General features: G+C 32.4%; 1 protein-coding gene across 2 annotated transcripts; it reads right to left on the bottom strand.

Moving 5' to 3' along the window:
* Positions 1 to 3,237: 3,237 nt before the first annotated feature.
* On the bottom strand, positions 3,238 to 13,121 carry LOC121122678 (transcriptional activator protein Pur-alpha). 2 transcript variants are annotated; one of them, XM_040717707.2, is made up of 6 exons: positions 12,914 to 13,074; positions 12,763 to 12,819; positions 9,371 to 9,619; positions 8,349 to 8,467; positions 8,063 to 8,272; positions 3,238 to 4,909 (listed from the first exon to the last, which is right to left on the bottom strand). In XM_040717707.2, exons 1-6 carry the CDS (start codon positions 12,951 to 12,953, stop codon positions 4,724 to 4,726), a joined length of 861 nt encoding a protein of 286 aa, XP_040573641.1. In that variant the 5' UTR covers positions 12,954 to 13,074; the 3' UTR covers positions 3,238 to 4,723. The 2 variants fall into 2 exon arrangements, with proteins under 2 accessions (XP_040573641.1, XP_040573642.1); XM_040717708.2 differs by lacking the exon at positions 12,763 to 12,819 and having other exon boundaries at positions 12,914 to 13,121.
* Between the last annotated feature and the right edge of the window lie 2,715 nt (positions 13,122 to 15,836).

Here is a 15,836-nt window from a genome sequence, read left to right on the forward strand (position 1 = left end):
CAAAATGGACAGTATCAAAATTCTGACATCACGTATAAACAATTTTTGAAGATGTATATTGTTATTAATAGTTAACAAAGAATGTTTTCAGTGACGTCATAAATTGTATCCTAATTGAAGGAAGCTCAAAATTGATATTTTTACTACATAAAATGTACAAATTTTCAATAAATATTGATTAAACTCCATCAAATGACTATGAATATAATAAGACATAACATCTACATTGAATACTGCTGGATGCAATTGATAAACATTGATATTGGAAATAAATCAAAGTAATATGCTACTCGAAATCCCTATGAAAGTCTAAATTCGTACATTTTTTTGGGTCAATCAATTAGAGACGAGAAAAATAGGATAATTAGAAGAAAATATCTGTCTAAATCTATTATAATAGTTGATTTGTTTCTACAATATGGAAACTTGATTGTATAACGATGTAATAACATATTTTTAACCCATAATAGGGTCAGATATATAATAAAACTATGCAATAGGGGGATATACTTTTGATGGACACTAAGGTTTAAGTCTTTTTATTTGTTGGTCACATCTAATAGTTCACTCGTTTCCTTAGTATTAGGGAAATAAATGTTTTCATTCTTACAAAAATTTGATTGTTTCGGCCCCCAAAACGACCGACTTCACAATGCTGACTCAATGCTAGGCACTCCCCCTAGGTGTCGATATAAAGCGGTTGGGGCGACTATAGGAAAATATGAATTTGGTGGTCGATATATTTAGGCGGGTCACAAAATTACAAAAATATTTTGTACATAGCTCTAATAATAAAATTACTATTATGTATAAATATTAATAGCGTTTAAATAAAATGTTTTAAATCCCTATATTACTTGTGATCTAATATGGGGCACCTTTCTTGATCAAATTGATTTGAAGAGGTGAGAATGGGAAGGTGTGCATATTCCCAGTTTCCCAACTTGTACGCATCGAACGTCCAGAATGATGACGTTTTTGTCTACGTTCAAATTTAAATGTCCTATCGTTTATTTTTCTTTTGGGCCATTGCAAGAAAGTTATTGATAGCTTTTTATACTCGATATTTGGTGGAAAGGGATTTTAGCGCAGTTGTTTTTTTTTGTGTATTATCTGCCCAAAGAACATGGCCAGTGTATTATCCAAGATATTGAACGAAGTGAAAGATTCATTGCAAATACCCATCTTTTCAATTTCAAGAAGTTTTCTTAGAAAATTATTTACCTTACATCGAAAGTAATCATCTTAAAAAGATGTATCCTTATCAGTTACCAGTGGTAGTACACACACGACATTGCCCGGAGTAATTAGTGACCGCCTAAAATACAAATTTTTGTTTAATAAAATAGAATATAACTCTCCAACAAATCATTTGCATTACTCTCTGTTTTTCTTGAGCACATTCAAACCTAGTTACTCAATACAATAATACGTATATCTAGTGTTGGAACTGTCCTAGGACTGATAGTAGGTATGTTACAAAAAATTTAAAAATTCAATATTTTTCTTTTAAACCTGTTTTAGATAGACAATCATACAAAAGAAAATATTTGGACCAAAATCCTGTCTCTAGCTTCAATATTAAGGAAGTTATTACCAATTTATCTTCGGAATACCATCGCTTTTTGTTCCTACTGTTTAGTACTTTCATATTGCACAGAAATGAAGATTAAAGGGGATAATATAGGGTTAAAATTTATGTACTTTGCATCAATGGACTGATTGGAAACTTTATAAAATACTAGATATATAAATGAATTAATGTACATTGTACCTTTTATTTGATCCATGACACACCATCTATGATTTTGAAGGTTATCTTGAGATGACGGATTTTCCAGCGAGTGGGACTTTTAAAGAAAACAACAACGTATTGAATTTTTTTTAGACTACGTGAAAGATTCGGAATTTATTTACATCAAATATAAATGTCGTCAAATTGATTTCCCCCATTTAACTATTGAAAATCCAGCATTTCTATGGGGATCCCTAAAACACTTCTAGACTTCCGTACACGCCTACTGCAAGTTTTTTTTCGAACCGTAAAGTTGCATTTGGTAACATATAGGCTAATCAGTCTTTTTTTCACCCTTCCCCGTTTTTATCTTTTCTTTTTATCGGTCCTATCTTTTTTTACCATTCAACTTTACTAAGAACCGATACCTTGGCCCTTCAGTCCTAAGGTCTTAACTATAATTATAGCTAATCCTCACTCATAGTAAGGATTGAATAATATAAAAAAGAAAAAAATAATAAATGGTAGCTAGAACGTATAATCCGAAGTTCTAGCTGCACACATCCTACATTAAACTTCAGCTATCTTGTCCACCGAAAGAGGTCATGTTGAGGAGCTTAAAGGTCATAGATAGTAACTATGCAATTTCAGTTGTTGTAGTTACCATAAAAGATCTATTAGGACCGGTCCTATGACTAACAAATTTGAATAGGATCGTACCGATAGGACTACATTCTTTTTAGTTTTTTTTCGACCGATTCAACACTACATATATCAATTCATATGACGTGCGTGTTCTCTTCTAAAGAATAAAAATAAAATAATAAGAATAAATATGTTGTGATTAATGATGTGCACTTTAGTCTTTAGAGCGCTCACGATTAAAAACAAACAAAATTCATTTAAACATAACAGCGTATAATGTATATATTTAAAACAAATCTTAACATGTACTAAAAAGGCACATGAATTATGATTTATGATTTTCATAGGAGACCAATAACAAAAAACAAACAGAAACAGTGCTCTTGGAATTGGTAGTCTAAAAAAAGAATTTTTCTTTTCCTTAGCAGTTGTCATTATTATTTAATTCCTGTGTAGTGAACATCATCTCCTAAATAGATTCAATTATATTAAAAACTTGGGTGAACATTCGGGTGTGCTCGGAACGTAAACTTGAGGATTTGTTGCGGAGTTATAATTGTAAGTCCTTTTTGGAATCGACACCGGAGTAATTTCAGCAAATGTCCTTCCTTATTTTTTCTCTCCCTTCTTTCTTGTCACAGGTATTTGTATCTGATCTAATGAAACGTCATGAGCATTATTCTTTCTCTCCTCCAAAACATTCTTCAAATTGTCAGGGTTACCATGTTTATTTTCGGTTTCTTTTTTTTAACGTGATCATTGTACACAAGATTTTCATCATTATTTAATAATAATAATGCATTTAATTTGGTGGCATACGGATGATTGTCAAGTCTGGATTTGCCAATGAAAATGAATTTGTTATTTATATACTATTTATTGAAAAAATATTTTTAATCAGAACAAATATATTATTTATTATACGAAAAGAGTTTATATAATACGATGATTTAGCTCAACAGCGTTTGTTAGAAACATATGTATTGTACAGAATGGACTTTTGTGCAATGGAAATGTGGATACATAGAATTTCTTTGTAATAGTCAATTCGCGTACTTTTTGAAAAGACTTAAATAGTTGACACTCTATCAAAGAGTTAATTTATTACGTTATAATTATAAATTTATATAATATCACTCTTAATTTGGGATGGAAAGTTCATCAGATAGTTTGTATCCTTCTGTTTCACATTAATTAAATGTAATGTAATTTATTTAAATATTATTCAGAGTGTTAATAATTAAATCAATTGTGAATGTCGTATACAAATATATGACAAAACTATGAAAAGAATCTGAATACTTTACATAATATAATAGGCGTGTTAAAAATAAATCCATTATTTTTCCAATAGATGGTTTGATTAATGTGTAACTCGCTTAGTATAAGTGCAATAGGTGTATGTATGATGGCGTTAAAAACATAAAATTTCGTAGTAAATACACTATTTTGATAATTTTGTGATTGTTTGACTCAGGTTTGTTTGAGTGGTCATAAAAATTTGAAAACTTTTTTTTGCCGTATAAGCAAAAGAAGAGAAAAAAAAATGATCACAGAAAATTTAAAGTTTTCGCATTTGGATTTTTTGAAAAAAAAGGTCCAAAAAATTTCAAAAATCCACAATTTGGAGATTCGTCAAAACGTTCAAGTGCAATTTTTCAAAAAAGGGCCCTACAAAGACCATATTTTTTCAGTTTTTGTTTAGTAATGAGTAAACCCCGGGCCAGGTGACTGAAAATTTCAAAAATACATACCTATTTAGAAAAAATTTAAGTTCTTGGCAAACAATTTCAAAAATCCACAGCTGTACACAATTTTTTGGAAATAAATTTTTCCCACTATTTTCGCGTCAAATTTTTTATCCTAACCCAAAACATTTCTTGTAAAAAGGAAAAATTCCTGTACAGATACACCTGTATGTGAATGTTTATTCCCACATACTGTATCACGCGGTTTGATTTTGGTTTCGTGAATTATGATAAGTTATCATCTAATTTATGACGTCAGTATAATTTTGATGTCAAAGATGCAAGGGGAGTTATCGAAAATGTGCATAAAATAATGGAAATGGTCTAATCCGACCGCTATGTAAGCACTGTTTTGATTACGAAGGAGATAAAAATTAATCGAAAAAAAAAATCTAATAAAAATTATGGATTTCTGTTTACTACACCTACTCTTAGCAAGAAAAATATATATTTTTTTTAATTGGGTCAAGAGATTGACTTATGGTACATCATCAACAATATTTCTTACATACATAATATATTAATTAATTAACTAACCATAATTACAAACTCAATATTATATATAAAATTTAGATCACTATTACAAATCATATTTTCACTTCTCGGATCCATTAGATTGAGATGAAGTAGTTGGTTCCGGTGGTTCTAGAACAGCAGTTGAGTTTTCCTTTTCTGCATCTACTGTTTCTTTCGTTTTATCCAGATACGCATCAAATACATCTCGAAACGCGGTCCATGACTTCTCAGGTATTGTAATGGAGGTTTGAGAATTTGATTTCACCTAAAAAGGTTAATTTATTGTAAATAACTAAGATCATTAAAATAATAGGTTCTAGGTAATTTTGTCTCGAGGAGATTTTGCCGCATGACATATTCGTCGTATTTATATATATCGAATTTTACTGCGTTATCTCCTCTAGACTAAAAAAAATAAATATTGTACAAAGTGCAAGTGAGTTGACCAACATGTGTTTTTTTATCAAAAATGATGTTTATCACGACAACAGGTTGATTGATTAAAGCTTGTGCTCCTACAGGTAGTATCCCCCATTCTTTTTTATTATTAATTATTTCATTACTATTGTGCTTTTATTTCTTCTTCTCCTAGTTATCAAGCCTTATAGAAACACAAGGTTATGCCATAACGCTTTTCCTACTGATGTTTGATTCCACCACACTTTTTAATAGTGACGTTTAAGAGTATAACTGTTACACCAAGAGTAGCTACCTATCACCTTTCTTGACTCTTAGACTATTGCTGTTATACTCTATGACGTCAAAATCTGTCTGTTTTGCCTAGCAGTCGGTACGATACGACAAATTGAAAATTCTAGCAAGGCCGATTACATGATGGTACAATCAAGGTTAATAGAAATACAAGGTTATGTCATCATGCATCAGTCTTGCATGAATTGTCAATTGAATGTACTGCACGGACTTCTAAGTAACACAGACAGATTTTGACGTCATAGAGTGTAAACCCTGTGTAGGTTGTTAGCCTTCCCTTCTCTAATCTCACTCGATACGTAATGGCTATTTTATGATTTATTCTTTTTGACAAATAAAAAAGTAATAAGTTAGATTTGAGTAGTCTGTAATGAGAAAAAAAGAGAGCAACACATATGGTACACCTGAATTAAGACCCTCGTTAATATCATATGCCTGTTATAAGATTTTCGGGGGAGAAAATGAATTACTGCAATAAAGAGAAGAACCTTCTACATTTAAAATTGTATTAGAGAAGGAAAAATATTTTAATGAGATAATTATTTTATTTACAAAGATAGGTGATAATTCTTCTTTTAGAGAGAAATGCTAACACCTGGACAGCCTATTAATTAATGAACAAAAAAAAAAAAAAAAAAAGCTCAAGCAACAACGGTTTTTTCCTTTCTAATTTTTAAAGGTAGTTCTTTCATTACAAACTATAGTACCCTAAATATTGATCCTGACCCCATTATAACTCAGAATTTTTATCAAATTCATAAAAACACATCTAAATTAGAAAATATAATCCCCTCCGGCTGCGATGACGTCGTGCCAGTGATCCCGGAGCTTCTTGAGTTGGTCGTCTTCGCTCACCCTCTTCATCGTCCGCTGCACGGCAATTGTGGCTTCCTCATGCCCCCCAAACTCGTCCTTCCGGAGAAGATGTTTCAACTTCCAGAACAAGAACCGGTCACAGAAGTGCAGATCTGGGCTGTAGGGGCTCTGTTTGACCGGTTCTAAGTCTTTTCGGATTATAAACTCCCTTGTTTCAGTGGCAGCGTGAGGACGGGTGTTATCCCACATCAGGAGACAATCCTTAAGGTGAATCCTGTGCTGTTTGAGGTTGTTGAAGCGTTTCCCGATCGTCTTCAGGTACTCTATCATGGTTTTCCGATCGTCTGTGGTTCCAGGAGATAGTACCTAGATGGAGACTCGCCTTGGACAAAACTTCCACTATCGAAGTCCTTCCTCCATCTCTTGATAGTAGAGAGGCCAGGGCAGGTGTCAGGGAAGGTACAGATAAGGTTTGTGTGGATCTCGTTGACTGTCTTGTTGAGCTCGTACCGAATCAAGAAGTAGGAGCGAAAATCAGGTGTCTTCATTTGCAGCGGAGAGAGTGGGGATAGATATAAATGATGCGATTGTCAACTACTTATACCACTTGTGTAACATCACTCAACCTCGCCGAGTACAAAAATATGTGATAAGAACGATGCCGTTGGAAATTTTGAGCTATCTTGTTTACTTTTCCAGATAACGAACCTAGCTCATTATTTATGGTACACCTAATATTAAAGAGGCGATGTGTGTAAAGAAAAAACTATGTATTGCGATTAAAAAAGAAAAACCGGTCCATGCGTGTGCTCTTTCTTCTTTTTTATTCATTATTTAAAAAGTCGTGTGTGTGTTAACCTCTCCCTCTAAAAGAAGAATTCTCGCCTATCTTTGGTGTAAATTGATTTAAAAATGCAAAATACATACATCGATATAGTGCTGATATTTTCCCTGCACTAACACTAATTTAAACTTTTAGCTTTTCGTTAAAAAGCTAAAAGTTAGAATACGTTACGTACTATAAAATATTACCTCACTGAATTTGACTTACGAAAGGTTTATAATTTATATACATACCTACGTAATGTATATGTGTGTACACGTTGCAAAGCTTTTAATTTTTTTTTTCAAAAGGTTCTCCTCTTTAGGGTAGTAATTCATTTTCCCCCTCTAAAATCATATCACAGACAGCAAATATTAAAAAAAGGTCATATGAAGGGTCACCATAAGACTCACTCACCCCTTCTTCTTGCACTCTTTCCAAATGTACAGAAATACGATTTCTCGTTGATCCCTCGTTGTTTATATAATACATATATTGCCCATTTTATTATTTCTAGTAAGAAATTTTGGCTATCATATACAAATGTATAACTACGCCTTTAATAAAATATTACTAAACAATTTTATATTACAGTATCGATACAGTACTATGTAGGATATCAATATTATGAAACATATATAAATGTATGCAATTCATTTTAAAAATTGTGGAGAACTAATGATAGTCAGGGAGTAATTTAGAGATATAAGCCAATTGGAATGATTAACTATATTGAGAAACTAGCAGATGATTCCGGGCCTTTAATCTGATTCCTTTTTCATGAAAGGTTGCGCGATAAAATAACAGTAGTGGCATGTGTGTGTGGGGGGTGAAGTTGCATACGTTACTTGGAAAAATGATTAAGTGATGTCATCAGTGGTGCCTCAAAAATGACACTTCGAGAGGGGAAAAGTTATTTACATGTCAAATCTAGTTGTCGTTTCATTTAAAATAAATTGAACTCCTGAAGGGAAACATTTCAGAAATGAATGGATGAAAAAAAAAGTTTGAATGGGCCCAAATTTATTTTGTTTCCTTCAAATATGTTTAGAAGGCGCATAAGCTCACCTCTGATATTTTCATATAAGTCCCACGATTATTTTGACCAATGTCAAAATAAAAGTTCTTATTATCCACTCGCAAGTGGTGACCATCAGTTAAGTCACTTTCGCCAAATTGATCTACGAGATCAGTTAAAGCATCACGAAATTCTACCATGCCTTGGGCGGGAATTGCTATTTGTGATCGATGTCCTCCTCTTGAGATTGTCTGAGATACCTTCATTTAAAAAAAAAAAAAAAAAAAAAAAATGGAGATATTTGAATGAGATTAAATCATTTGATAAAAAACCCACTCTCAGGTAGCGTCCTCTAGCATTTTCTTTGAGATCTAAATAATATCTTCTATTATCCTTCACCATCATTTCGGATTTTAGCTTTCCATTCTCTGGAAGGACTTCTGGATTTGGAGGTCCTAAATGTAAAATAAATAGCTAGTAAATGTAACATACGGGATGAAAAGTCCTGGGCTTCAAGCATAGATTGTAAACATACATTAAGACTTGATTTTACTTTATTTTTATTATGAGTTGGGTTTTAGAAAATATGATCTGGCGGTATGCTAAAAAAATCAACCAAAAATGATATGGTAACTAGTGTTGTACCAGTCATTATTTTGGACTGGAAACGCTGTCCAGTCCGATCCCATGCAGGCCAGCCCCTCTAGTCGGTCCTTAACACGGCGTTACCTAGCTAACAAAAAAATATCCATGTGTTTTGTTGTCAACTGTCGATTTTCTCCTCTCACTGGATATGTCATGGCTATTTTATAAGTTATTATATTTTATGAATAAACGAAGTAGTTAGTTATTCTATTCTTATGCTCCATTTCCAAAAGGACAGGAATACTTGTTGATCCTTCGTCGTATTTTATTTATATAATATATACATTCGCCATTTTATTATTTCTATGAATAATTTTTGAACTAACTTTATAAGTAGATAATAATCATATCAGCTTTGGGAAATTAGAGACACTATTCAACATTAAAAAAGGGTCTAGAAGTTTTAGATTTTTTAAAATGTTTCTTTAATTGGTCATATGGAGTTGCACATTATAGTGTTACTTAATCTGACGATCTAGGAATTGTCTTTGAAATCCATATATATAATGAACGTATATATCCTTCTCTAGGAACGAACAAAACCCGAATCTACGCACATTGAGTTGAAGATAATAGCTTCACTCTAGTGCATGGTTCATTCAGCTACTTCGTTTCATCGTTTTTGATCGTATTATCTAAACTCTCATTACAGTATTAAATAATCCTATTATCCTTCCTCCCCCCAAAAAAAAAAAAAACCTAAGCATCCTTACCTAACTTTGTATAAAATTCTCCAAATTTATACAAGTTGTCTCTAAAATCTGCAGCTGTTGACAGGGCCAAAAATATTTGACTTCGTCTTCCATCTGTTCCAATTTCTGCGATTTTAATGAATTTTCCTCTTTGATTTAGTTTCACGTCCAAGTAAAACCTTTTACTTTGAATTTGAATCATCTTTGAGGCAAGCTCCATTTCCTGGTGTTCCCAAGGGGCAGCTCCAGCCCCTGCTTCCGCTTCATTATCTATTTAAAAATAGTTCATTAGATTTTTCAATTTATATAGTTTAATTCTTAGTTTATTATTAGATAAATACAATTTACAAGAAATAGACCACATTTGTATGACCAAAAGCAATTGACCTTAGAATTTTGCTCGTTAAAGCTAAATATAGTCATTAATTGACTAGTAATTTAATTTGAAAAAAAACAAACATAATGTAGACAGGGGTAAAAATGTGTCTATTTCAATTTTTGGGTCATAACTCTTCACTTTCAAAAATTATAAATTGTTCATTTAAATACTTAAATGAAGCCTGAAAAGTCTCGAAAAATAGATGGTGCTATTCAAAAAAAAAAAAATCACTTCATTTTCAGTCTGTACCAACCTTCAAAAGACAGCTGTCAACATTTCATGACAATCTGTTGTTTAGTTTGTGGGTTATTGGGCCAAGGGATACCCTACTTTTGTTACTTCTAAAATAATGGGTCAAAATACTGTTTATGCTAAGCAATGTCTTGAAAAGTGTTATTGGGACTCGGATCTATAAAGCAAATAATAATTTTCTTTATGTTAAAAACAAGAACAATTTTGAAATAAAATGATTTTTCTTTATTAAGCAAAAAACTTTTCACCCCATGTGTTATGACCTTTCAAACTGTACAAGTTTCATCAAATTAATAGTAGTGATTCTATATTTTTTGACGCAACATTTATAAATATTAACAAAAATAATTGTCATTCAAATGAAAGTTAATGTAACTCATAGGAAATCATTTGACTGAAGTTTTTATATAGGGTCATTCAATACAATAAATAATATTGTTTCAGGAACTATAAGGAAATTATTACTATTTAAATTAGACTACCCAAAAAATCAAGCTTTCTAAATTTGAATGAAATAAGTCATATATGTATATATATATAATGGAAAATTAATTAATCTAAATTTAAAAAAATTGAAAATAATTATTTTCTTTTATAAATTGACTTCTACCTACACAAAAAACATGATTAACTTCAGTATCAAATGAAAATAAGCTATAATTATAGATAATAATACGAAAAAATAAGACATCCAGTGGAGTAACTAACGGAGGGAAGGCACTAGGGAGCCGTGCCTCCCAATATGATGCCTGTGCACGCCAACTGAAATACGGGGTTGTGCTGCAAAACGTGTACTGTTAAATATATGTATATAATGGAAAATAAATGAAATTAAATGTTATTTACATGCTAATACAAGTTTTGAGTCCTTACTCTGTAATTTGTAAATAATAGCAAATTAATTAAATCCATTCAAGCCAATAATTTTGTTATTTTGCAAAAATATATATTGGTAATAAAAACGATCAATCATTTTGTTGTTTATAAATTGATATTCTTCAAAAACGGGCAAAAAGTATGTTGTTCAAAGAGCTGAAATAGTAACGTTACACAAAGAAGGCTATTCTGAGCGCGAAATTGCGGTGAAGATGTTCTGTAGCAAGACAGCCGGCATAAGTATTTTTTTCCCAACAAAAACGTCCATAAGAGATGACGTGTTGATGAAGTTGACCGTGTTATGATTTACCACTACTAACTGCAAAAAAATTCTATCTGATTTGATTAAAAAAGGGTTGTAAAGTAATTGTCAATTCAATGTAAGATTCAATTAAAACAGAAATTCCTGAAATACATTGTTTTTTTGTTAAAAATAAGAAAATATCCCAGACGGTCTTAAACTTTTGCTAATGACTGTATATTTGATATTTTTAAATAACATTTATCCTTCTCTTATTGTCCCTATCAATTTCTAGCTACTTTAAATGCAATTTGCGATGCACTCAAAGAGTTATGAAGAATAATTTGTAGATAGAAGTTGACGATAATTAATTGTCAAAGAGTGCAAATGTAATTCAGACTCAATTTTGAAAAGAAAACATTCCAGCCTGCTTTTGTGTTGACGAGTCACATAATGTTCTGCTGGCCTTACTCTAGCTACTGAAATAATTAGTTATAAATAGATTTATTTGCATATACTTTGCACATGTATATAACGGGATATGAAAAAAAAAAAAAAAAAAAAAAAAAAATGAAACTCGAAATAAGTTACAACGTGACTAAATATTGAAGTCATATTTTCAAATTATGAAATATGAAACATTCTTTTTTTTTTTTAAAGAAAATAACCTCTGAATAGAACTAATACTCATAAATTACACTAATTATATTTCAAAAAGGCGAATATATCCCTACAAAATGATCGTATACATTGAATTCAATTAATTTCCTATCGATAATTCATTAATTGTTATTGGATCAAAGTGCCTTTATAGATGAGATGAGGAAAACTTCAATTAATATGAAGGACCTACGAGGACTTTGATACCTAGTATATCTATATTATCCTATGTATTTCTCCAAAATAAGTATTAGTGTTGTGTGAGACTCGGTCCATGACCGAATTTCTTTCCAGTTCGGTAGGAGATTATTTTTTCTAGAGGGATTTGAACCCATAACTCAGTCCAGACTGCAAGGTTAGACACGGCCTTACCTTGCTAACACAAAAATAATCAGCATATTTTGTTGTCAGCAGCAGTCGATATGTCTACTTCTTTTCTCCTAATCAGAGTACTGAAAGTAGATTGGTTGAATTAGAATCATATCTTGTTAAAGATTTTTGGACTTTTTATGCTTTTTTCCCCCTTCAAATAAGAGGTTACGTCATACAATAAAAGTAACAAGGGAGAGACCGTAGTAGGAAATTGAATCGTTTTGAAATCCCAGACTTATTTTTTAGGTATCAATATATGGTCATATTTTCTCCCCCATTCAGATTTTTGATTTGTACAACTATGACATCGTAGGGAAATGAAATTTTACACAGGTGTTTTTCTTACGATAATGACAACTTTTCTGAAGCAGTCGTAATCGATTTTCGAAAAAAGTTGAAAAACTATCTGCCCTATTGTACACGACAAATTGTACTTTAAATTAGGTTGTGACAGTCCTTATTTAGTACTGAAGACTCCAGTCCCGTTCAGTTCTCTCTCGATCCGGTCCAGTTCAGCCCTAAAAACTTATAATTCCCAAATAAATAAGGACTGAGACAAGACTTCTTTAAATGATTCCTCCTAGTACTTGATTACAATTTGTACAAGTTATAACTTGTACAACCAATACTCACCACTTTCATTTCCTCTATTTCTTTCCCCCTTCAATGAGGAAGAAGAAAGCCCTCTCTCTGTCAAAAGGAGAATCACCATGGAAAAGGAGAGAGTACGTACTTGCAATACTATTTTTCACTATAAAATAAGGTAAAAAAAAACAACACTTACTCCCTGGATCCTCTCCATCCGAACTCACTCGGTCGGACATTCTGCTCTCCTTCACTCACACTCCTTCTCTTCGGATCCAAAGGTCCCACAACCCACCACACCACCACAACTACGGGAACAATAACACTAAGACAAAATGTATTTTACTTCCACCAAGCCTCACACTGAATTTTTTCCCCTTCTCAAATGCACCATCACCGTGCACCATACTTTCTTTTCTCTTAGCATGAGCTTCTTCTCACGCGTTCACGGAAAGAGGGGGTAAACGCTAGTACATACAAACTATGAATTGATGCGTGTTAGTGGTACTAAGAAGCTAAGTACTAATACATACTCTTAAATAAATATTTCCTTAACAAATGACACCCCTAAACACCAGATATAAATTAGCAAACGATGTATAGTTTCATTATAAAACATTCCAATCATGTCAGTGATTGCATCAGTGATACCTGAAGAGGAGATTTTATAAAGTTTTCACTGACGTCATATATATTCAGAGCTGGACGGTCGTATACTATCCCAGAATACCACAAAATATAAGATAAATTTTAGGGTAGAACAGGACTATAGTTTAGAAAATCCTAACTATCAGCTTTTAAATGATCACTACGTTTAGTGATAGCCGAGATGCATCCTCCAAGATATTTGTTAAGAAATTTGACTTTTACCTAAGTGGTACCGTATGTTGAAAGGTCCATTGACAGGAAATCCAAGATAAATAATTTTTGAATATTATTGATGATATGGTGGACGGAGATTATATTGATACAGATTGATACAATTAAATTAAGTTCATTATATTTCGTGAACCTACTGCGTCATGCAGTGTACCTTTCTCAAACAGGTAAAATATGAAAGATTACTCTCTTGTATGATGTACAAATATATACTGACGAGTCAAGAGCTGGGATAGCGTGCATGTGTCAGTATCAACATAATTTTGCATAACTGTAGAATGATAACGCTATGATATATCTGTTGACATTTTAGAATCAGGTAGTCAAAGAGAGGAGGATAATTTTTATTACTTGCATTTTGGGAAGGATGGAAAAGGCCAATCAACAGATGATCATCGATCTTGCCCATGCCCAGGGCAATCCTTATGATTGTGGGCGTTCACTCAAGAACCGTAGCCCATACTGTGACCAGGTATGAAAGAAAATAAAGGGTTGAACGAGGTCTGTTGTCGTCTTCAGCTACAAACCAATACCATGAAGACCAAGGGATTTGAGGGAAGCAGAAGCTCTTCACCTGGCTCAAGTACATGAATGACTTTTGGGAGAGCCAAATGTAAGCCCCATCCTCTCCTGATCTCAAACCTCTTGAGTATGACATCTGGAGTGCCATTGAAAGAAAGGTTGGATGGGTTTCCATCTCATCTGTAAATGCCTTGAACGTTGCTATGAACATGGAGCTGGAGATCACGTCCAAGGACTCTGTACAGAGGTTGTGCTCTGGCTTGAAGAGGAGGTTGGAGCTTTATGTGTAGGCCACTGGTTTCCCATTTTGAGAAATAAGATCTAAAAACGGCCTATGTAAATGGCTAGTGCATTTGCAGTATTTAAGTTATGACATTACTTAGCCAAACAGGCTAGATACAAGCCACCCTTCCCTACCTCAACTGTTTTTCTAACCTAGAGCCAGTGTGGCTGTTGAGCCCTGCATATATTATATCATAATGGAAGGAGACACCATTTTGGGCACATAGTTGATATTTTTACCATATCAAATGAATAAATTTACAATAAATCTTGATGAAACTTTATCAAATGGCTTTAAGAATAAAAAAAAACTTAACACCTGCATTGAATACTACTTGATGTCATTCGTGTTAAATCGGTCCTAGGACTGATTTATGAGTAGGTCTCATTCCTCCCTTTCAGTTTTTTTTTTATTTTTTTTATATTTTCTTACAGTTAAGTAAATCCACATACTCATAAAGAAAGCTTGTTCAGAAATTTGTTTGCTTTTTTATATTAATGAATCTTTTTACAACATGGGCACCAACATATTTGATTCAATACAAATAACAATGTTTTCCTTTCCGCTCAAGTTGTATTAAATTCAAGTGTTAAATCTTTTTTTTCATTTTTATCGTCCATTTTATATACAGAGTGCTCAGATCAAATCGGCGCATTTTTCAAAAATATTTAAATTGTCCCTGAGGCCACATTTTTCTGGGAATTTACTTCAAAATTGGGTTAAATTGTAGATAAAAATGTTGAAAATTAGCTTATTTCATATATCCGCCTCCCGCATCAATCACGCCCTGTATGCTGTCCCAGAAGAAGGAGCGGGCGTTGTCGAAGTAGTTCCTTGACATGTTGGTCATTGTCTTCTATTAAAGGCAATCAGAGAGTCCTTGCAAAAAATTCCAAAAACCAAGCCTCCCCCAAAAAAAAAAAAAAAATATATATATATATATTTCTGGGGACACCCCTGTTATTAATTTATGATATCTATATTAATATTTACAGCTTTTCACTTCATTCCCTCTAATAAGATAATGCCAGGCTATGATAAACAAGTATTCACAAACTGATGCTCAATATGTGCAAGAGTGTCGTATTATTTTTATGTATTTTCTTCATATTTGTGACTCATTTTTTGAATGAGTGTGTACAAGCTGTCCAAGATCTTTATAGATAATAAAGAAAAATATTATGAGAAAAGGAGGTCGTTGTACTTTGAACTCATTTTTACACAAAACACATGTTAACACTAATTCATTATAATTTTCAAAAATAAATTAAATATGTTTGACGACATAAAAACTGTAAGTTTTGAATATCATCTTCACATTTCTGTGTCTTTCCCTCCATCTTCATCAGGGAATGATTGTCATTCCATTACTGACAAGACGTAAATTGTATTCTTTTGGCCCTAGGTTCTTAAACTATTAATGTTTATTACTTTAAAA

Source organism: Lepeophtheirus salmonis, chromosome 8, assembly GCF_016086655.4.
Source record: "Lepeophtheirus salmonis chromosome 8, UVic_Lsal_1.4, whole genome shotgun sequence".
NCBI classification, from domain to species: Eukaryota; Metazoa; Arthropoda; class Copepoda; order Siphonostomatoida; family Caligidae; genus Lepeophtheirus; species Lepeophtheirus salmonis.